Source organism: Echinops telfairi, unplaced genomic scaffold (assembly GCF_000313985.2).
Source record: "Echinops telfairi isolate 266 unplaced genomic scaffold, ASM31398v2 ScPeMD7_53;HRSCAF=182, whole genome shotgun sequence".
Lineage (NCBI taxonomy): Eukaryota > Metazoa > Chordata > Mammalia > Afrosoricida > Tenrecidae > Echinops > Echinops telfairi.
In genome coordinates, this window is record NW_022103951.1 from 9,597,959 (window position 1) to 9,617,525 (window position 19,567).

The 19,567-nt window shown below is 41.5% G+C and overlaps 1 protein-coding gene across 1 annotated transcript in view; it reads right to left on the minus strand.

Moving 5' to 3' along the window:
* Window positions 1-528: 528 nt before the first annotated feature.
* CDKL5 (cyclin dependent kinase like 5) overlaps window positions 529-19,567 on the minus strand; it is a 194,305-nt gene continuing 175,266 nt past the window's right edge. Inside the window, exons 16-18 of the mRNA XM_004709935.2 lie at window positions 10,782-10,881; window positions 4,973-5,092; window positions 529-921 (exon numbers count right to left, since the gene is read on the minus strand). Of these exons, the coding sequence (XP_004709992.1) occupies window positions 535-921; window positions 4,973-5,092; window positions 10,782-10,881 (607 nt within the window). The 3' untranslated portion in view covers window positions 529-534. The remainder of the gene's footprint in view (window positions 922-4,972; window positions 5,093-10,781; window positions 10,882-19,567) is intronic.

A 19,567-nucleotide genomic window follows, 5' to 3' on the forward strand; every position in this document is an offset into this window, starting at 1 on the left:
AATATTAAGTAATTATAAATAAAGGTTACAAATCCTATCAAATATGGAAGTTTAAAAAACAATTTAAGACATACAGTTCATCTTCTAACCCTTGGATTACAATAGACCCCGCGCTTCGCCTAGGCAGAACAAAGTAGGTGGTAAGGGCGTTGGTTTGAGACACACATTCGTCTCTCCCTTGCAGTGCTGAAACATGTCCTGGCTTTCCCAAGTTCAACAGAGATTACACTACAGCTGGAATGGAAGGGGGAGAAACTGGCAAGAGTTTCTTCTTCCTCAATGGCACACTTGTAGCCGCTCTCACAAGACCTGTGGGGGCTGGCGACCCTGAAGGAACTCCCGTGGCTCTAAGATCCCTGACTAGCAGTAGTGGCCGTCATGAGCTAGACGGCCCCACTCATACAGTATTGCACACACCTTCATAAAGCTGCAAATACTGGCTGACCACCCTGGCTCAGCCCACTCCCCACCCGACCCTAGCCCTCAACCTTCCCCACTGGTTGGCTCCCTCCCCTCCCCCACCCCAAGCACAAATTACAAGGCTGTCTCTTTTAAATCATTCAGGTTTGGCATACGGGATCGATTTGTTCTGTTGTAAGGGTGCCCATTGGGCCCACTCTTGGCACCCAACTGTTCAGAGTAGGAAGGCCCCTCTGTGGCACTCCTGGTCACAGAGGACACGTGCCAGCCAGGGTCCATCTGACCTGGCAGCTGGAGGGCTGACCTGCCCTTTGGTGTGGGCTCCTGACGGATGTTGCTGCTCCCACTTGAGGCCTGGCCCATGGGGTGAATCCGCATTTCTGAGAAGGAATTTTTGGCTTGTTGAGTTGTTAAGGGCTGAAATCGAGGATCTGAGGGAGCCGGATGATTAGAGGCCGAAGAGAGATGTAACAGCTTGCGCAGTGATTTTAACGGCTGGCTCTGAAAGAAAGGAGGAGAATGTGTGTGGACTTCAATCCTGAGTGGACATAAATCCAGGAGAAAATGGGGCTCAGAAGGGAGTTGATGGCACGTAGTCAGGAAGGGGAGACATAGAGGATGGAGCACTACAAAAGCCCAGCCTTCTCTATCCTTTTGATTATGCCCTTTAGTGGTTCACACAAGACAGGCATTTCTTCCTTTCGATTATGCCCTTTAGTGGTTCACACAAGACAGGCATTTCTTCCTTTCATACAAAAGCCTAGAGAAACACTCTCGAGCTGCTACAGGGACTGGTGGAAGAGCAAGGCTCTTTTAGTTGCATATCTCACATCTGCTGGGGCCCTCCTGCCCATGCTCCCAGCAGCAGGAAGGAGCAAGAGCAAATGAATGGATGGATACACCTCTCCCTTTGGAGAAGACTTCAGCAAAGCCCCACACAATGCTCCCACTTATACATCATTATTACATGACCATAGCTTGCTGAAAGAGAGACTGAAACATGGAATGTTTTACCTGAATAAGCAATGCACTCATGTTAAAATTTAAGTATCCTATATCGGCTCTTGGAATCCCTGGGTGGTGCTAATGGTTAATGTGCGAGGCTGCCAACTATAAGGCTGAAGGCTTCGGTTCATCTGGGAATGTCTCAGAAGCAAGGCCTGGCAATCCACTTCTGAATAATAGACCACTGAAAACCTTATATACTACAAGTCTACTCTGATAAACATAGAGGCCACCATGCATTGGGGTCGACTTGAGGACAACTGGTTATTTGTTCTTATCTCCTCAATTTTCACTTTCCTTTGACATTGCAAAATCTGAATGTTTCTTTTTTGCACCTTTACTTTCCTGGGGTCAGGGAGAGAGGTAAGGTTTGGCCATTAGAAATGCTACACAAAGACTCACAAGCAATACTCCCATGGAACCTAAAATACAAATCATTCACAGCGGGGCTTTAGTTCCTAAAATAGGATCCCAGCTGCACTGGCTGCTGGGTGACTGCTGGCCAGATGCTCTGCAGGCACTGAACCATAGAGGAAGGGTAGGTCTTGAAGGCAGAAAGCAAGATCCTGGAAGCGGCTCTGCCCCTCATATGCCAATAAGTCCAGGCAAGTCCTCCGTCTTAGGCCTCTTGCTGGTTTAAGGTGGCTCACTCCCTGCTCCTCGAGCTGAGGCCCTGGAGAGGGGAGGGCCACAGCCAGAAGAGGCATGTGAAAGCACACAGGAACCTCCCGAGCTCCAGGGCACAATCAATCCCCACTATTGAGCACTGGCATCCAGCTGCCATCTTCAGAGCACCTCTACTCTGACTGCCACAGTGCAAAATACTTGCTTTTAAAGGCTAAGCAAAGTTTTCACAAAATCTTAAAGGTTAAAAGGAACACTATTTGAAGGAGTTGGGCCTTGAAATCCAAAGCTGATGGCTTTCTGAAATGATCCAACCAGAAATAAATTCCTGGGAAGTATCCTCCACTACAATTCCAGCCTTTCCAAGAAAGCTCTGCATTCCACACAGGTCACAGGCTGGAAGTGTAGTGGAGGAAGAATCAAACAAAAGAACAAGCCATGCAATAATGATGGGTACAAGAGAATAGTATATGCTCTAAAATTGTTGTTGAGGAGAGGGTAGCTTCTCTTGATATAGCTGAATAATTTAATGGTATCTGAGAGGAATTATTTAAATGTGAATGATGAATAAACATAACTGTGGGGTAGGAGGAAAAAGATAAAGATATATACATATATTGATATACATGCATATATAACAAGGAAGCAGATGAACATTGGGCCTCTACTTAAATCTTACCTCAGTACAAGAACAGTTTGTTCTAATAATTTGGCATTGTATGATACTCACCTTCCTGACAGGATCACTGAAGACAAAGTGGGTGCATAAGCCAATGTGATGAAGAAAGCTGATGGTGCCAGGCTATCAAAAGATATACCATCTGGGGTCTCAAAGGCTTATAATGAAACACGTGGCCCTCTAGTAGGGAAGCAACAAAGCCCACATGGAAGAAGCACACCAGACTATGTGATCATAAGGTGTTGATGCGAAGAGGTATCAGAAGTTCAAAAACAGGCAACCAATTCGATGTGAAGGGGCATGGATACAATAGAGACTCAAAACCCACCTGCAAGGTAATTGGACAGTCTCTCTCAGAAGGGCCACATGAAAAGGATGATAAATCCAGAGTGTGGTATGGCACTGATGAACCACATAATTTATCCACTATTTTTAATATTTCTTCCCCTCACTATTAAGGCTGTTATTTGTTTTACCTCATTAATTATGTTAGATTTGAGTATGTTCATTTGTATATTTTAGATTGTTCAGTAAATGAAAGTCAAGATAGATAACTGCAGAAACAGTAACAGGAGTAATGGTTCCCTGAAGGTACGGGAAGAGAGAGGGAGGAGGAAGGGGTGGGGGTGGGATCTGATAGCATTGATGATTGTATAACTCCACTCGATGGATTAAACAACAACAATGTATGTGAATGGATATAGTGGATTGCATAAGATATGTCAATATAAAAAAAGAACAAACATTGGTGAGCACTCCGAGTATGTTCTTTTGTTTGATTCTTTAAAATTGGCATGTTAGCACAATGAGACTCTGGGTGATTGGAGCAGCTGTGACCATATGCACCTATCGAGTAATTACTATGATTTGGATTGGCCTGAGATAAAAATTACTTGAAAAGAAAAGACCTTGTTGGCATAAGAAATGGTTTCACAAAGAATGTCTCAAAGCCCCATTTGATATTGTTATTTTGCTTTGATATTAATTGGAACTAGAAAATCAGGCCCTCATTCTGAGCCTTGTGCTTTCCGTTTGGATATATACCCCCAAACGTGGCTATCTGGTTCTCTACCCAAACTATGTTAGAAACAGAAGACACAAATGATTAGGGACATAGAATGGCAATTTAGGAGTCCTGTGTCAGGATCTCTAAGTAATAGTTTATAAAGAAAGTAAATAACAAACAAAAAACTATAAAAAGTAAAACAGATCTTCTATAAATCACATAAATATATAATCATTTATGGACACAACTAACCCTACTGCTTCAAAAACTCCTGAGGGTGTCTGCAATTATATTCAGAAAGATAAGTAACTGATAAAATATTGAATATAAAAAATGAGCTCAATTATATTACTATGCTTATTATGGGATACTGAAAGAATACATAAGGATATTTATGATCAAAATAGTTGTTTAAAAAAGACAAATATCATTAATCTGAAAAATTTCTGGATTTGGTTTCTACTGATTCTTCCATCAATCGCAGAGAAATTCATGCAATACCTGTCCAGGATGCAGTTGCTCATATAGGCGTTGGTCTATTCTCCATCTGGACTAGTACAAATTCCAAATTTTTCAGTATTCTTTCAAGAAAGCGCATCACCCCTTCAAGGCCTAATTCACATGCCGCCACCGTTAACAGTGAAACCCCAACATTCCCACCAGTTTTTCCCATGCGGTCCTTTTATGCTCTGCCTTTTCACCATGACTTGCGATTATTTATTTATGGATCTGTATTTGTCATGCTGGGATTATGTTTTATTCACCACCATCCCCGCTCAACCTACCACCTGCCCAGCCCCATACCTAGTGAAGGGTAATGGAGGCTGGCTACTTCCCAGTAGGACATGGGCCACTGAAGGCAAGATTCTTCCAGACTCCCAAGATGTATCTTGGTGAGGGTGCATTTTGGAAGCGTCTCAGCCTTGTAACACTGAAGAACCAAAAAGCCAAACCTGTTGCCACTGTCAATTGTGACTCATGGTGACTCCATGTGACAGAGTAGAATTGCTCAGAAGGGTTTTCATGGGTGTGACCTTTTCCAGGACTTTCTCCCAAGGTGCCACTAGATGGGTTTGAACCACCAATTTTTCGGCTAATTGTTGAGCACAAACCCTTTACACCACACCTAAGGACCATCATTGTAACATTAAGAGGTCAAAGTTTCTCAGCGCTGGGTCAAGCCCCGTGCCCATCACTGCAGAGTCTGGTGGTTTAAAGTGGTTTGCCGCTTCACTCACTGGGGTTTGCAGATCTGGGATCTTCTCGGGACGCCACTCCTTTGGTCTGCTGCTCGGGGTGCTGGAAGTGTGAATGGCTTTCTGTAATGTCAGAAGATCTGGGCCATCAGAATTGGGCACCTAGAACAGAATATGGACGAGGACTCACAAATGGACACTGGCAAACCTAAGCAAGATAAGCATCCACCCACAAGAGGAAAACAAACCCCAAAGCAAATCGGACCAAACCAAACCAAAACTCAGTCAAAACAAGGAAATGTTTAAAAGGACCCAGAAAAGGCAACCAAAAGGCTCCCAATGTTCACAATGCAAGTGATGCTAGTTAAAGTCTTCTGCCCTCTTAATCATTTTCCCTGCAGTAGGAAAAATTGGCAGGTGTCATGCAGCTTTGTTAAAACCTCAACCTTTAAAGCATTCCCATGCTGTTAGTTTTAGTCACTGTAGGAGAGAGCAGTTAAGTGGGGCGGTACCAGAAATTGCTGTCGTATCCTCATTCCATATTGCAGTTAGGTTATGAACCAGTTCAATAAAATAAACATTTTGGCCTGCTGGGAAAATGATCCAAACACTGGACTTAGTGGTGCCAAGGAAGTCTAGGAGGCTTTCAGGGAGAGCAAAGTGGGAAAGCATGGTTTGAATCATATTCTCCAACTACTGCCCAGCAAATCTGGGTCCAGCATGGGCACTATGAAAATGGTGAAAATTTGTACAATTTGTCAATTCACCAATTTGGGTGAACAAAAGAGAGCAAGCCCAATGCCAAGCAAAAGCCTTGGATCCAACTAAATCACTATCAAGAAGCTCCAGCCAGGCAAGGCAAGAACCAATCACCAACAAAGCTGGTTTCTCATAGAGCCAGCTAGCTTGCTCAATTTGGCCAATTCCACTTGGTTTTAGAGAACCAAACTGCAAACCAAGTGTTACACATTGTGAGCCAAATGAAAGGCTATCTATTACGGTAGTTGTGAATGTTAACCTAATTCTTTACAGGAGATAAGATATTTCATGCTATGTGCCAACAACTGGCTAATCAGACCATTCAAACTAGTCTTTGTTCATTTACTAACCATTATGCATCATCTTCCTTAATGGATTCAGACCATCCCGAATGGCAAAGCACTGATATCTAAGGGAATTTATCGAACTGGCTCAGGGACTTAACTAGCATAAAGAGAATATGACCCCATGAAAATAAAAGGCATGCTGTTGTCATCAGTACAACAAGTGTACTGCAGTGGTTTTCAGGGCTACTATATGTAAAAATGGGTACCATGGGTGGAGTGACTACAGGAAGCTTTTTCAAAGAAGAACTATGCTTTAAATGATTCTTTGAATTAAAAAGAGGAAAGAGGGATTTCTTGATGCTTGGATTCTCCCCGCTGGTGGAATCTGTCTGCAATATAAATACAAATCAACTAATTGCAAAAAGGTGCTTTTTATTGACACTACCAACCCTTGGAAGCTCTCAAACTATTAATTAGTAACAGTCACAGAATGAATCTACGGTGGGCATCTAGAGAGATTCTGTGCCATTTCTCTCCTGGACACACAAATGCCAATAACGTACATTCAAGACACACCCAAACTTCTGCTCTGTATATAAAGAACAAGTTGTCATAGGCTATGCATACCCACAAAAAGAGTGCCCTAAGACCACAGGCCTCTCCTCAGATTAAGTTTACATATCATTTAAGGATCTATTTATTCACGAACAGAAATATGACTGTTATAAAGAACTGTGCTTTAAAGAGCTATTAAGGAACTTCAATTTTCTCCTAATTGTTAAAGAGGTCCCTAGCAACTGAAAAAACTGACATGTAATTTTCCTATTAGGAAAAAAAAAAGATCCTGAGATCTTTTATAAGTGTGGTCAACACTTAGGCCAAAAAACATCACTGGGAGGAAGACAATCACCCTTGCAGGATCCTGCTGCTGAGAAAAAAAAAAGCTTTGTTCTACACTGTTAGTAATATCGATCCAATGGAAGACATCTGGCACAGGTCAGAAAGAAGACTGGTTTTTAAGCTGAAGAAACAAGTTACATCTTTAAATGAAAGCATCATTACCAGTTGAGATACTAACCAACTACGATCCGATTACAGAGTTGGCTAAGTTGCCATATGCTCTGAGGGTTTATATAACTTTCTGGATATGTACTGAAGCCAGAATTCCCAGAGAAACTTCCAGATTTGCTTCAGTCAAGCCACCCTTACAATACAGATTAGTTTTTAGCACTACTTCCCCCACTCTGGACACCACAATTGTCAAAGAATGTATATTATGGTACCCAGACAGTTTTTTGTTTTCTTTTTAATAAATACGTGTATGAAGACATTACAGTAAAACAACCCCTAATTTTCCCGTCCCAATGACAGCATTGCTAAAGAGGTCAGAAGAGAATGCTTGGGGACAAGTGGCCACAGGCTTTCCACAGAAGTGGGCAAGGGGCATGGGCTAAGTCTGGAAGAAGTTGGTATCCAGGAGAACAGTTCTAATGCCCCCAAAGGACTATGTGACAACTAGCATAGGATCAGTCCCTCACTCCCACCGAGTGGATTCTGACTCAGAGAGACTCTACAGAGCAGGGTCAAACTGATCTGTGGGTTTCCAAAACTGTGACTCTTTATGGGTGTGGAAAGTTTCATCTTTCTCCCAGAGAGTGGCTGGTGGTTTTGAACTGCTGACGTTGTGGTTAGCAGTCCAACAGGTAACTCATTATGCTACCAGGGCTCCCCAGGCTCAGGCCATAAATTAGTGAAACAAAGGGGTTAAGCTAGATTTAAGGTCTGCTTCTGCTTTTAAATCTCAGGTCCAGGGCATCAGATTTTAATTTCTTTGTATTTTATGCAAAGGCCACAGGGCAAAAACTTTCCAGGCTCTTTTTCTTAAGTTTCCTTTTGCTGAGTTCTAGGGGGGAAAAAGTAATTTTAATTACGTTCAAATGTTTATTCACAGAGGCCGAGTTAACCCAATGCCAGGCTTAGGAGCCAGAGGCCTGGTACTCTAGCTGAGTGCTCTTAGCAAGATATCAAGGCCCTTACATTTTTCTTCTTTTCTTTTTTCTTCTTTTAATTAAAAAAAATGCAGAGGTATAAACAGTTCGTGCTTTAGAGGCTTAAGACATTACAGCCTGTACAGAGAAATCCCATAGTCAACTTACATAGTTAAAATGAGCTTATGGAAACCCCCCAAAAGTAAGTTCAAGCAGAAAATATACTACCCATTGCCATCAAGTCAAAACTCCAACTCATAACGATCCTATAAGACAGAGTAGAACTGTCCTATAGGGTTTCCACATCTTTATGAAAGCAGGCTTGATTCTGGGAAATCTGATAGTTCCTCCTTAGAGGCGGAAGACACCTCTCTCTCTCTCTGCTACTTCCTGGGTGACATTGAAGAAGACAAGGATGCAACCAGACCTCTGAAGCCAGAGAAGCCACAGAGAGACCCCTGCCAGCGCTGAAATGCTTACAACGCCTCTGGACCCAAAGACTTTCTAACCACTGGCTTGTGATCATGCTGCATTTGGCTTCGTTGCATGTGTTTTTTGAGTCTGAAGAGGATTTTATAGATTGATATTGGACATATGGGATAATATCAGACGTATGGCCTTGGAAAAAAGAAAAAAAAAGCAGGCTTGCATCTTTTTTGTCATCTTTATAAAAGCAGACTGCCACATCTTTCTGCCACTGAGTGGCTGCTAAGTTCACACAGCTAAGTTCACACTTCTGGTCAGCAGTCAAGCATGTAAACACTGAGCCCCCAGGGTTCTGATCTATTTATTCCAATCCTATTTACTCTGATTTATACCACACAGACTCTTAAAATTTGGACTGAATCCTGAATACGTAAGTCAATCAGCATGTATAGTCCACTCATGCCTTGGTAAGCCAGGGTATTAGGTATAACATGGGTCTAAGACAGACATCAAAAGATAAATCTATTTACAAAACACTTTTGATCTTTCTATCATTTCCTCCCCGCCATAGTGGCTACAGATCACTCTGTGGTTAGGAACAGAAACAAAACCTTGGGGAAAACAATAACAGTGGTCTCAGAGGGTGGCTTAAGCTTAGCATGAATAAAAGGGAACTACATTTTATAGGCCGGGATAAGAGGTTTGTTTTATTACATTTGAAATATTTTAAACTTTTCTAGGTTAAATCAGGTATATTTCATCAATCTTGTCTTAATAAATGTAGTAATATTTAATGCCCTATATGATTGGACATTCTACCTTAAGTGAGCTTTGGTTAGTGATACTGGCAGACTTTTTTGAAAATCAGTTTTTCACAAATATGATGAAACCATTAAAATGAAGGTAACAAAATTTGTGAGGTCACATATGTTTATGTATACACACACACACACACAGATAGGCATATTGTTGAAAATCAGAACACAAAACTATACTAGGAATGATGACAATTACTATTAAGACAAACTAAAAATCCAGCTTCTTCACAAATATATGCCTAGGACAGAAAAAATAAAAGAGGATTTTAAAAAGTTTGTGAAAAAGTGGAATGAAATGTAATGGATTTTTTTCCCCATGAACTTTTTGAAGTCCCCGTGTTTCCAAACCATAATGCTGGTTTTGACAGGGTGGTGAGATCTAAAATGGATCTTTTTCTCTATATAATAAACTCATATTTATTGTTAATGAAATAAAGTTAGCAAAATAAGCAAGTGCAAGAATAATCTAGAAGGTTAATCTTCATTACTATTTCTAGATATGTGAGATAAAAATCCCTACTTTGGGTTATGATCTACCTTGTTAGTGTAATTTATTTGATCTTTACTTACCATAGACTCACAATCCTAGAATTTTTCACAAAGGAAGGGGCTCAGAAACAAAGAGTTCATCTCTAATCATTTCAGAGAGGAAACCAATGAAGTCCACTAACCCAAGAGACCATTCAGATCATACCGTTTTCCTCTTCAAATAAATGAGAGGAAATCAGGTCTGACATTGACTAGAAACAAAACCACTTAAAACGGCTAACTCAACCTTGTCCAGTCATAAATGTGGTAAAGGGCACAGGGAATATGGGGCTCCTTTGAATGAAGAACTTCTCTTCCACATCCTGTTGGCTTGGTTTCCCCTTCCCTCACTGGCCCCCACCCCCTTGCTCTTCCATTACTAAGCAGCCAAACTGTTGCTAGGTGGCTCAGTGAAGAGAAGTGTGCACGGCTCTAGGGAGCCAGCCCTTTGTTCTGGTAGAAGAGACCCAGAAGATAAGGCACATTCTATTTCACAGTTCAGTCACAAGATACACGTGTCTTCCTACTAAAGCAAGCCTTGAAATGTCAAATACTATCTCTTCTCTGTAGCTATGCAGCTCAGAAACACATTTAGCAACATGAGAGCTCGACACACAGCCAAGGGAGTATAGTGAATGATGATATTTATGAATTCCAAGATTCCAATGTAACCCCTTTTCTTACATTTTCACTTAACTCTCAACCTCAAGCCATTTATGCTTTCACCTAATTCTAAAACCCTCAAAAGAAAAAATAATCCCTGCACATTCACAGGTTTTACATGGATAGAAATCCTCTTGGATGAGAATGTTATTCAGAGAGAGCTCTCTTTCTTCCAAATTAAATATCTTCTGTGGACTCTGGAAAGAATTCCACGAGAGGAGGATACTTGTGCAGATTTTCAGAAAAAGACATTATCCAATGTGTCTTTCTCAAGACATAGTAAGAAAACAGATCATTTGATTGCCATGTACAAAGTGTAAACTATTCAACGAATAATGTCAAAATACATGTCATTCTATATAGAAATTGGCCAACTACTTACTGTTTGAGATTTCTTCTTTTTCTTTTTCATTGACCTGAAAAAGCCTTGCTTCTCTTTTTCCTTGAGTTGTTCAGAATGACTAATCGTTTCAGGACTTTTCCTAAATGAAAAGACATTTTTAATTACATTTCAGTCATTCTCCTACCATATGACAAATATAACAAATACTGAAAAATGCACGAAACCAGGCTCAAATAACCACAAAGAATCCAGGCCCATATGAAAAGATTCTCTAGAAAAACACAGGAGGAACTGTGGTTAATGACTCTTGGCCACGGTTACTGATTATCCTTTAGCGCAGCTCACTCAAGTTAGCAATTTGAGAATTCTTACAAAGGATCTAGAACTGTGCTGCCGAGCCACTTCCCTGCTGTGGGAAACCTCCACATTAGACAGTGGTTCTCAACTTTCCAAACCATAATATTATTTTTGTTGCTACTTCGGAACTGTCATTTTGATACTGTTATGAATTGGGCAACCCCTGTGAAAGGGTCGTTTGACCCCCAAAGTGGTCACGACCCACAAGTTGAGAACTGCTGATGTTAGAGATTCTAAAAAGGCTGCTTCTTCTGCAGCCCTCCAAGGAAATGTCTGAAACATTCTTAATGCTGCAGCCCTCTAAGAAAATAGAAAAAAACCTTTCAATATCTTAATTTTTCCACTTATCTCTTTTACAATAAGCTCAAGTTCACTATTGGTAGTATGCCAAGTTATCGGACACAAAAATCAATACTGCTACATAAACATTATAAGTTTTTATAAAATTACTTGGAACTGAACATTTCTTTTGTAAAAACCTCTTTTAACTTAAAGCCAAATAAGATAAGGGTAGTTAAGAAAAAAATGTAGATAGGATGAAGGTTTTAGTATAAAGCAAACTTAAGATATAAAACTTACCACCACTAACATTACCAAACCAAAATCCAAAACTTAACTCAAAACCAAACTCACTCACTGCCTTTGAGTCAATTGCCACTCATACCAATGTTCTAGGGCAGGATAGAATTGTCCCATGGGTTTCTGAGACTGTAACTCTTTACAGGAGTAGAAAGCCTCATCTTTCTCCCAGAGAGTGGCTGGTAGTTTCGAACTGCTGACCTTGTGGCTAGCAGCCCAGTGCATAACCCACTACCCCACCACAGGTATTTTAGTAAAAATAGAAGATCATATAAGACAGCAAAGAAGACACCATGGTCCCAATAAGTTGGTTTCTTTTATGTTAAAATAATGAAATACTAGTCTATATTACTTTATTTAATTTATAGTTTTTATAAAGCAATTCAACTATTGCTATTTTACAAAAAGGCACATTACATGGACTTTATTTTAAATTTGCAAATCTATTATGACAGTAAAAAATAATTTTCTCAAATGATTAGATTTCTTTTCTCAGCTAGCCTCTAACACCAGGACTGGCAGAGATGTTAAAGGCGGCAGAGTTGATTCATATTTATGGTTTCAGAATACCTAACAGTGATGAAGTTACTGAAACATTTAAGAAAGCATGAGCAAAGAGCTGTACTGTACTTTCATTTGATAGATTTAAATCTATGTAAAAGCAGAAAAAGTTATGTGAACAATTACAGATCCACATGACAGAAAATACCATGAAACTACTAAAAACAAATTATAAAAGGATATTCACTAACATGAAAGAATACTCAAACTACAATACAAGGTAAAAAAACAGGATTTAAAATCTCCTACATAGTAGAGCCACGCTGTATTTAAAAAGCTATATCAGCATCCACATACATGTATTAACAACAAAAACGCAAAACAAACCACTGAGTAATAGAATTATTATTTAGTTTCTTCTTCATAATTTTCAATTAAACTCAAACCAAACTCACTTCCATTGAGTTTGGACTGACTCACACAGATAGAAACAGGGAGTAAAACCCATAACTGCTTGAAAATGTGATGGCATTTCTTCTTACCTGTTTAGCCTAACAGTTAATGAGACAGCCAAGGAAAGACAAGCAGGTGCTGTAGGTCTGAGGTTTCCTGAAAGTCATTATGAACTGCACTGTTAAATGTCCCTGAGAAAGTGCCAAGTTCTGAAGAGAAATATTTGTAATAAGACCCAACCAGTCAAATAGCTAGCATTGGAACTCAGAATGATGCTGCATGTAGGGGTGAGTGGCAAAAGGATGGAGAAAGGCTAGAAGCAGAATTGCACTGTTGGGCATCACACCCTCCTCCCAGTGACAGACTGGGCTGAAGCCCTAGGAACCTGCCTGACTGCTAAGTATTTGGCATTAAAGAGATGAAGGACTCTTCCATGGCATCTTGACAGAGGACTTAGGCTAAGTTCCAGGCCATAGTACTCAGTCCTGCAAGGGCTCCTGAGAACATGGCAGAACTCTGTCGTTTGCTGTAACGACAAAGGCATGAATGTTCAGATTGAAGGGAGTTTACAGAGAATTTAATCTGACCAGTAAGACTATTTGTATTGTGCTGCAATTTGAAGTAGTTAGCGAATTATATGCTTAATACTACAGTTTATGCCTTTTCCATAATATTCACAGGGAGAAACGTTGGGCTTCACAGGGAAGCAATCCCAAAGGTCTGCCAATGGTCAAAGGAGAGCTGAGGGCGAAGCAGGCTGAGCATTGAGTTGCTGACTGCAAGGTCAGGTTTCAAATGCATCAGATGCTTCATGGGAGAAAGCTAAAACTGTCGTCTCCTTAAAGATTTATTGTCTCAGGAACGCTAGAGAGCAGTTCTAGTCTGAGGTCACTATGAGTCAGAATCCAGTGAATGACAGTGAGTTTGGGCTTTTTTTGTTTTGTTTTGCCGAGGGTCAGCAGTGTACCATAAAAACTCATGTATAAGCCGAGTTTTTCAGCACATTTTAATGCAGTTTTTGTGGTAAAATTAGGTGCCTTGGCTGATATTTGGGTCGGCTTATACTGCAGTATATATGGTTAAGTGCCTCTGCCAAGCAAACCAGTCTCTGAGGAGGTTGTGTTCATCATAGTTGCAACCAGGGCATTGGTACCTGAACAGACAATGCAGTGAGAACGTTACTGACAGGACACCAGTCCTGGGGGTCAGGGGCCAGGATTCAGGTTGGCCAGAGGAAACCCAGGAGAAGATACGGAATGAAAAGAAAGAGAGGGGTCAGGAGGTGGGTAACAAAAGAGAAGAAACAGCACAAAAGTCCAGCATTTATAGTTTGTTGTGACCCAACACACAGGGGAGATGTGTCAAAGAGCCTCAGAAGTCTCTCTTCATAGGCAGCTGGTAAACTGGGGCCCAGGGGGAGGATATGGGTAGGGGTGGGGAGAGGAAGCAGAAAACATCTTTCATATGAAGCTGAGCAGAGATGGTGGGTAAAGACACAGGCCAGGAAAGATCCCAGAGGCCAACGCAAATAAGGAAAGACAGCCTGCAATAAAAGGGTGCAAGCTGAGGTTGAAGATGGCAGTCAGAGGAAAAGACAACGACAGTAAGCTTAACAGAGAGCGAATGAGTGAGTGAGTGAGTGAGAGATATTGAGAGAGAGAGAAAAAAGAATGGAGATGAGAGAAGAGCAAGAGGGGGAGAAGTTGCACAGAAACATACACAGGCAGAAAAGCATAAAAAAAAAAACTTGAGAAAGACTCAGATAGTGAGGAGAGAGAGACTCAGAAAGAGAAGGCTGAGATAGTCAGAGGGAAGGAGAGAGAACAAGAACGAGATGGAGAGCTACCTAGCACACAGGCATTTGAAAAGCCAGTGTTGAATTGAAGGCTGAAAAGGCAGCTTTCACGTCTGGATGAACACATCCAGCCTGTACTGAACCACATAGGCAAGAGTGTTCCCTGTAATCTCTTCCACTTAGATATTTAAGGCCCTGCAGTCCCACCTGGTACAGTCAACAGCCACATGCAAAGCAAACTGTACAGGCTACTGATAGCTCTAAGAGGAGCAGCACAGGCAGGTGATCCACAGAAAGCATAGGCATAGAGAAGGACCACATTCAAAGGTCCTGGATAGAGTGGGAAAATAATGTGGAACACAATTCAGAATCATAAAAACAAACAAACAGGCTTACTGGTTGGATAGACAGGTGGGACTGTGGCACTTAGTCACCTTTCAGGCTTGGAACTAAACTCACCTCATGGCTTTATTTTTAGTCAAACAATAGAGAGGTCTGTAAGGGGAATGTAGACCTCTTCCATGCTGCTCCTAAGTTAGGGAACTATGTATTCCTTAGAGCAGTGATTCTCAACTTCCTAATGCCGGGACCCTTTAATACAGTTCCACATGCTGTGGTGACTCCCCAACCATAAAATTATTTTCATTGCTACTTCATAACTGTCAGTTTGCTACTGTTATGAATTGGCCAACCCCTGTGAAAGGGTCATTTGACCCCCAAAGGGGTCGCAACCCACAGGTTGAGAACCGCTGCCTTAGAGCAATTAGCTATTTGGGATCTAAAGGGCAACATTTGCCCAAGGACCGAGTTCAAAAGGTAGGAAGGACTAGGAAAGGAGGAAGAATGGAAACAGCATGCGCAGGGCAGAACTGAGGTGAATAATGTTACACTGTGGAAGTTACAACCAATGACACCAAACAAAATGTGCTAAGAATTGTTGAATGAAAAACTGATTTGCCCTGTAAATCTTTACCCCCTCATAATAAAAAACTGTTTTGTTTTTTGCTTGTTTCTTTGTTTTTAAAGCAAGGTAAATGTAGGAATGAAAGATCTGGCAAGGACCATTCTGCGAATTTCGCAGGCACATTAGCTGGAGTGGTGGCAGCTCAGATTAAAAAAAAGTATGGAGAGGGGCTTCTGATGCAGGGTATACACAGGCTCCTTCTTGCTGTCATGTGACTCAAAGCTCCTGGAATACAACAGCTACTTCCATAAAGAGCCAACAAGAAAGAAAGGATTCAAAGGACTCATGGAAGGAAGGAAGGAAAGCTGGCCAAAAGTCAACCAATATGCAGGGAGTGTTTTTTATGTTCAGGTCCTGGGTGATGCAAATGGTTAATGTACCAAACTGCTAAGCTCAGGCTGGGAGTCCAAATCCAGACAGAATCCAGATAGAAGACTTGGCAATCTACTTCTGAAAACTCAGCCACAGAACAACTTCAGATATGCATGGGGGCGCCAGGAGCCAGAATCGACTCAGTGACCTTGGGTAACTGGTATTTTCTATGTGCCAGGCCCTATGGTCAGTGTTGGAGGTAACAGTCTGACCTCAAGCTGCTCAGAGATTCCTGGAGGAAGAAGCCCACATATTTGAAGGACAGAGATAAAGAGGAGGTGTTATCATGGTAAGCTTTAGAGGCATTTGGTACAATCCCCTTGGAAGCAATGTGGAAGATGAGCTGAAGAGATGAGGGACAGTGCTTTGTGACACTTTCCCTGCCACCCCCTCCCTGGACAGTGCAACCTAAGTGGTCAGCTTATGTCTGAAAACAGAAAGTCAGTGGATAATTACACAGGTATCAGTCTAAGTGATGCTGCAAGTCAATAATGGACACTGATCGACAGCTAACTTTCCAAGAAGAAACGAATGACATTGTGCAAGTGAGTTAAGGAACTCTTCACTTACCTTACCTACTGGGGTTTCTCACTAATTTGATTTACTGTTAAAAGTGTCAGTTTTTCAAATCCAATTTTGACGGCAGTCTTTCTAAAAGCATTTTACACACTTTGTCTTTATAAGCAAAGTAAAAGCAGTCTGTCTCATGTACATACACACTGCATGAATAATCAGTTATATATATGAAATCATAGAGGGGAGATATGCTTTTCCCACTGGGGCCTTGGGAAAATACGATCTCCCCACAGCTATTGCTGCTAGAACTGTGCATGAAAGAAGAGCACCCCTGTTGGTAAGGATTATGAAGCTGACTACATTAGTACTCATATTTCTTGTTCTGAGATATTTTGATTTCTCTCCCAGTTCTTAACTGTGAGCTGGATAACTGATACGGCCATCGAGGAAATGTAGGATCTGAACAAATATACTCTTCCCACTTTTGAGCAGGAAAAGATTACCTTTAGGTTACCTATAATTTAAGAAGTATGAATCACTATGTGATCAGGGCAGGACTCTTTCTGCATAGGGTTTCTGTGCCAGCAAACTGCATCTCACCAAAATACATATGATAGTGAAGACATTTGAGATGCTGTCCAAGAAAAATAGGTTCAGGATGACTGAACCTCAGGCTTAGAATGAGGGAGATGTGCTACACAAAGGAGCTTTCTTATGAGGGGCACCTGGAGCAAAAAAAACAAAACAATTGATCCATCCCTGGCAATTCCAAACCCCTCTCAGCCTTGTAACAGCAACACCATAGTAAGGATGAGTCGTTGAAAAGGAAGACTCAGCTGAAGTTCAACCTCCCATTTAGGCTCCTAATTCTTTTTTTTTTAAATCATTTTATTGGGGGCTCGTACAACTCTTATCATAATCCATCCATCCATCCATCGCGTCAAGCACATTTGTACATTTGTTGCCATCATCATTCTCAAAACATTTACTTTCTACTTGAGCCCTTGGTATCAGCTCCTCATTTTTCCCCTCCCCCCTCCTTCCCTCATGAACCCTTGATAACTTATAATTTTTTTTCATGTCTTATACTGTCTGATGTCTCCCTTCACCCACTTTTCTGTTGTTTGTCCCCCTGGGAGCGGGTTATATGTAGATCATTGTGATTGGTTCCCCTTTTCTTCCCCATCTTCCCCTTCCCCTCCCTCATTATTGGTCCTAAGGGGTACATCTGTCCTGGATTCCCTGTGTTTCCAGCTCTTATCTGTGCACATCCTCTGGTCTATCTGGATTTGTAAGATAGAATTGGGATCATGATAGTGGGGGGGGGGAGGAAGCATTAAATAACTAGAGAAAAGTTATATGTTTCATTGGTGCTATACTGCACCCTGACTGGCTCGTCTCCCTCTGTGACCCTTCTGTAAGGGAAATGTCCAGTTGCCTACAGATGAGCTTTGGGTCTCCACTCCACACTCCTCCTCATTCACAATGATATGATTTTTTTGTTCTTTGATGCCTGAGACCTGCCGATCCAGTATGTGCAGAAGAACAGCACTCACCGAGCACAAATAAGAGACCACCACATAGAACAACCCCACCCAGAGGGCAACAAAGAGAAAACAGTCCCCCAGATAGCATTGGCTTAAGAGTGAAAAGAAGTCAAGAATGAACACCCCCCCCACACACACACACACGCATGCACAACATACTGATAAGAAAGGGAGGTAAGAAAATACGCAATACAAAAATACAAAAGGAATAAGATGACATCACAGAGTACACAGATGGATATAATAACCCTGAATATCAATGGACTGAACTCAGGCATTGAAAGACTGAGGCTAGCAGACTGGCTTAGGAAACACAACCCATCAATCTGCTGCCTACAGGAGACACATCTCAAGGCTACAGACAAAAATAGGCTGAGAATCAAAGGCTGGAGAAAAACATACCAAGCAAACAGCAATTCAAAAAAAAAGCAGGGGTTGCAATCCTAATCTCAGATAGGATCAAGTACCAGGTTCTAATTCTTTAGAACACTGTTTTCAGGTCTGCATACAGCCATGTCTAAACAAGTTGTATTCAAACAGACTATCAAAAGGACATAAGAAACACAGTATGAATACTGTCTGCACCCCATCTGAAATCTTTTTTATGTGACCTATCGAATTTTCACAGGGCTCATCTGTGCAGGAAGTGCTTTTAAACCATTGTGCAATAACCAAGAGAAAGCCAGTCTCCTGTCTACTTTTGTATCCCCACAATTTAGACACTCGTCTCATTCTTAGTTAAAGCCACATCTGAAGATTGTCCATGCCCACTAACTCAAAGAAGCTGCACTTGTGCCCTTAGGTTAACCTTGTAGCCTAAGTTTCCAAGATGACATAAGCTAATGTACTTAGAGGCTGCTTTTTTGTCCCTCAAACGGTTGTTTCTAATATGTTTCAGAATAATTAACTTATTTTCACCACAGGGTATAGTCACACTGATACCTGGATGCAGCCCTGGCAACAGGGTCCTGCAGTGAAACCACACAGGGTTTGAAGTACCAACACAAGCCCTCGATTACTTCTGGCCAGAGACCTCAGAGTTTGAACCTCTGGAAGATCCATCTGATTCTACATTCAGTGAGTTCCAGTGATGGCCTTAGTCAAGTTCTGTGAAGCACACAGCATCACCCCTCACCTGTCGATTCTGGCTGTCTTTCTAAGCACCTGAGAATAAAATGTCTGTGTAGTGGTTACACATTAGTCTGCTAAGTGACAGGCCAGCAGTTTGAAATTACCAGCCCCTCTATAGGTGAAAGATGGAACTTTTTACTCCCAGAAAGAGTCACGGTCTAGGAAACCACTAGGGCAGTTCTACCCCGTCCTACAAAGACACTATGAGTCACAATGGCAGTGAGTCTGGATTGCAGCGACTATATACAGAGAGGGCTGATCCCGTTTAACCCTAAATGAGAGTCAGGTGGTGAGAGGTGGAGTCAGAACCAACTGAGGTCTGAATCCTGGCTCCCTCCTCCATGTAGGTTGGCTGGCCAGCTGCCAGCCTGTTCCTGACTTTTTATAAGCTTTAGTTTCCTTACCTGTAATGGTTGCCTGTGTGAACTGATGGCAGCAATGGACACAGAATGTTATGCCAAGTATCTGGTATGTGGTTCGATATCAAAAAAAGGAGACAACAGAAGCCAGCCTTCATGTGGGTGAAAGACTTAGGAGGTATTTATTAGCTCAGGAGATTGTGCTTCTTCTTTTATGTGGTATTTTATGAATGCTGAACTTAAAAAAACAC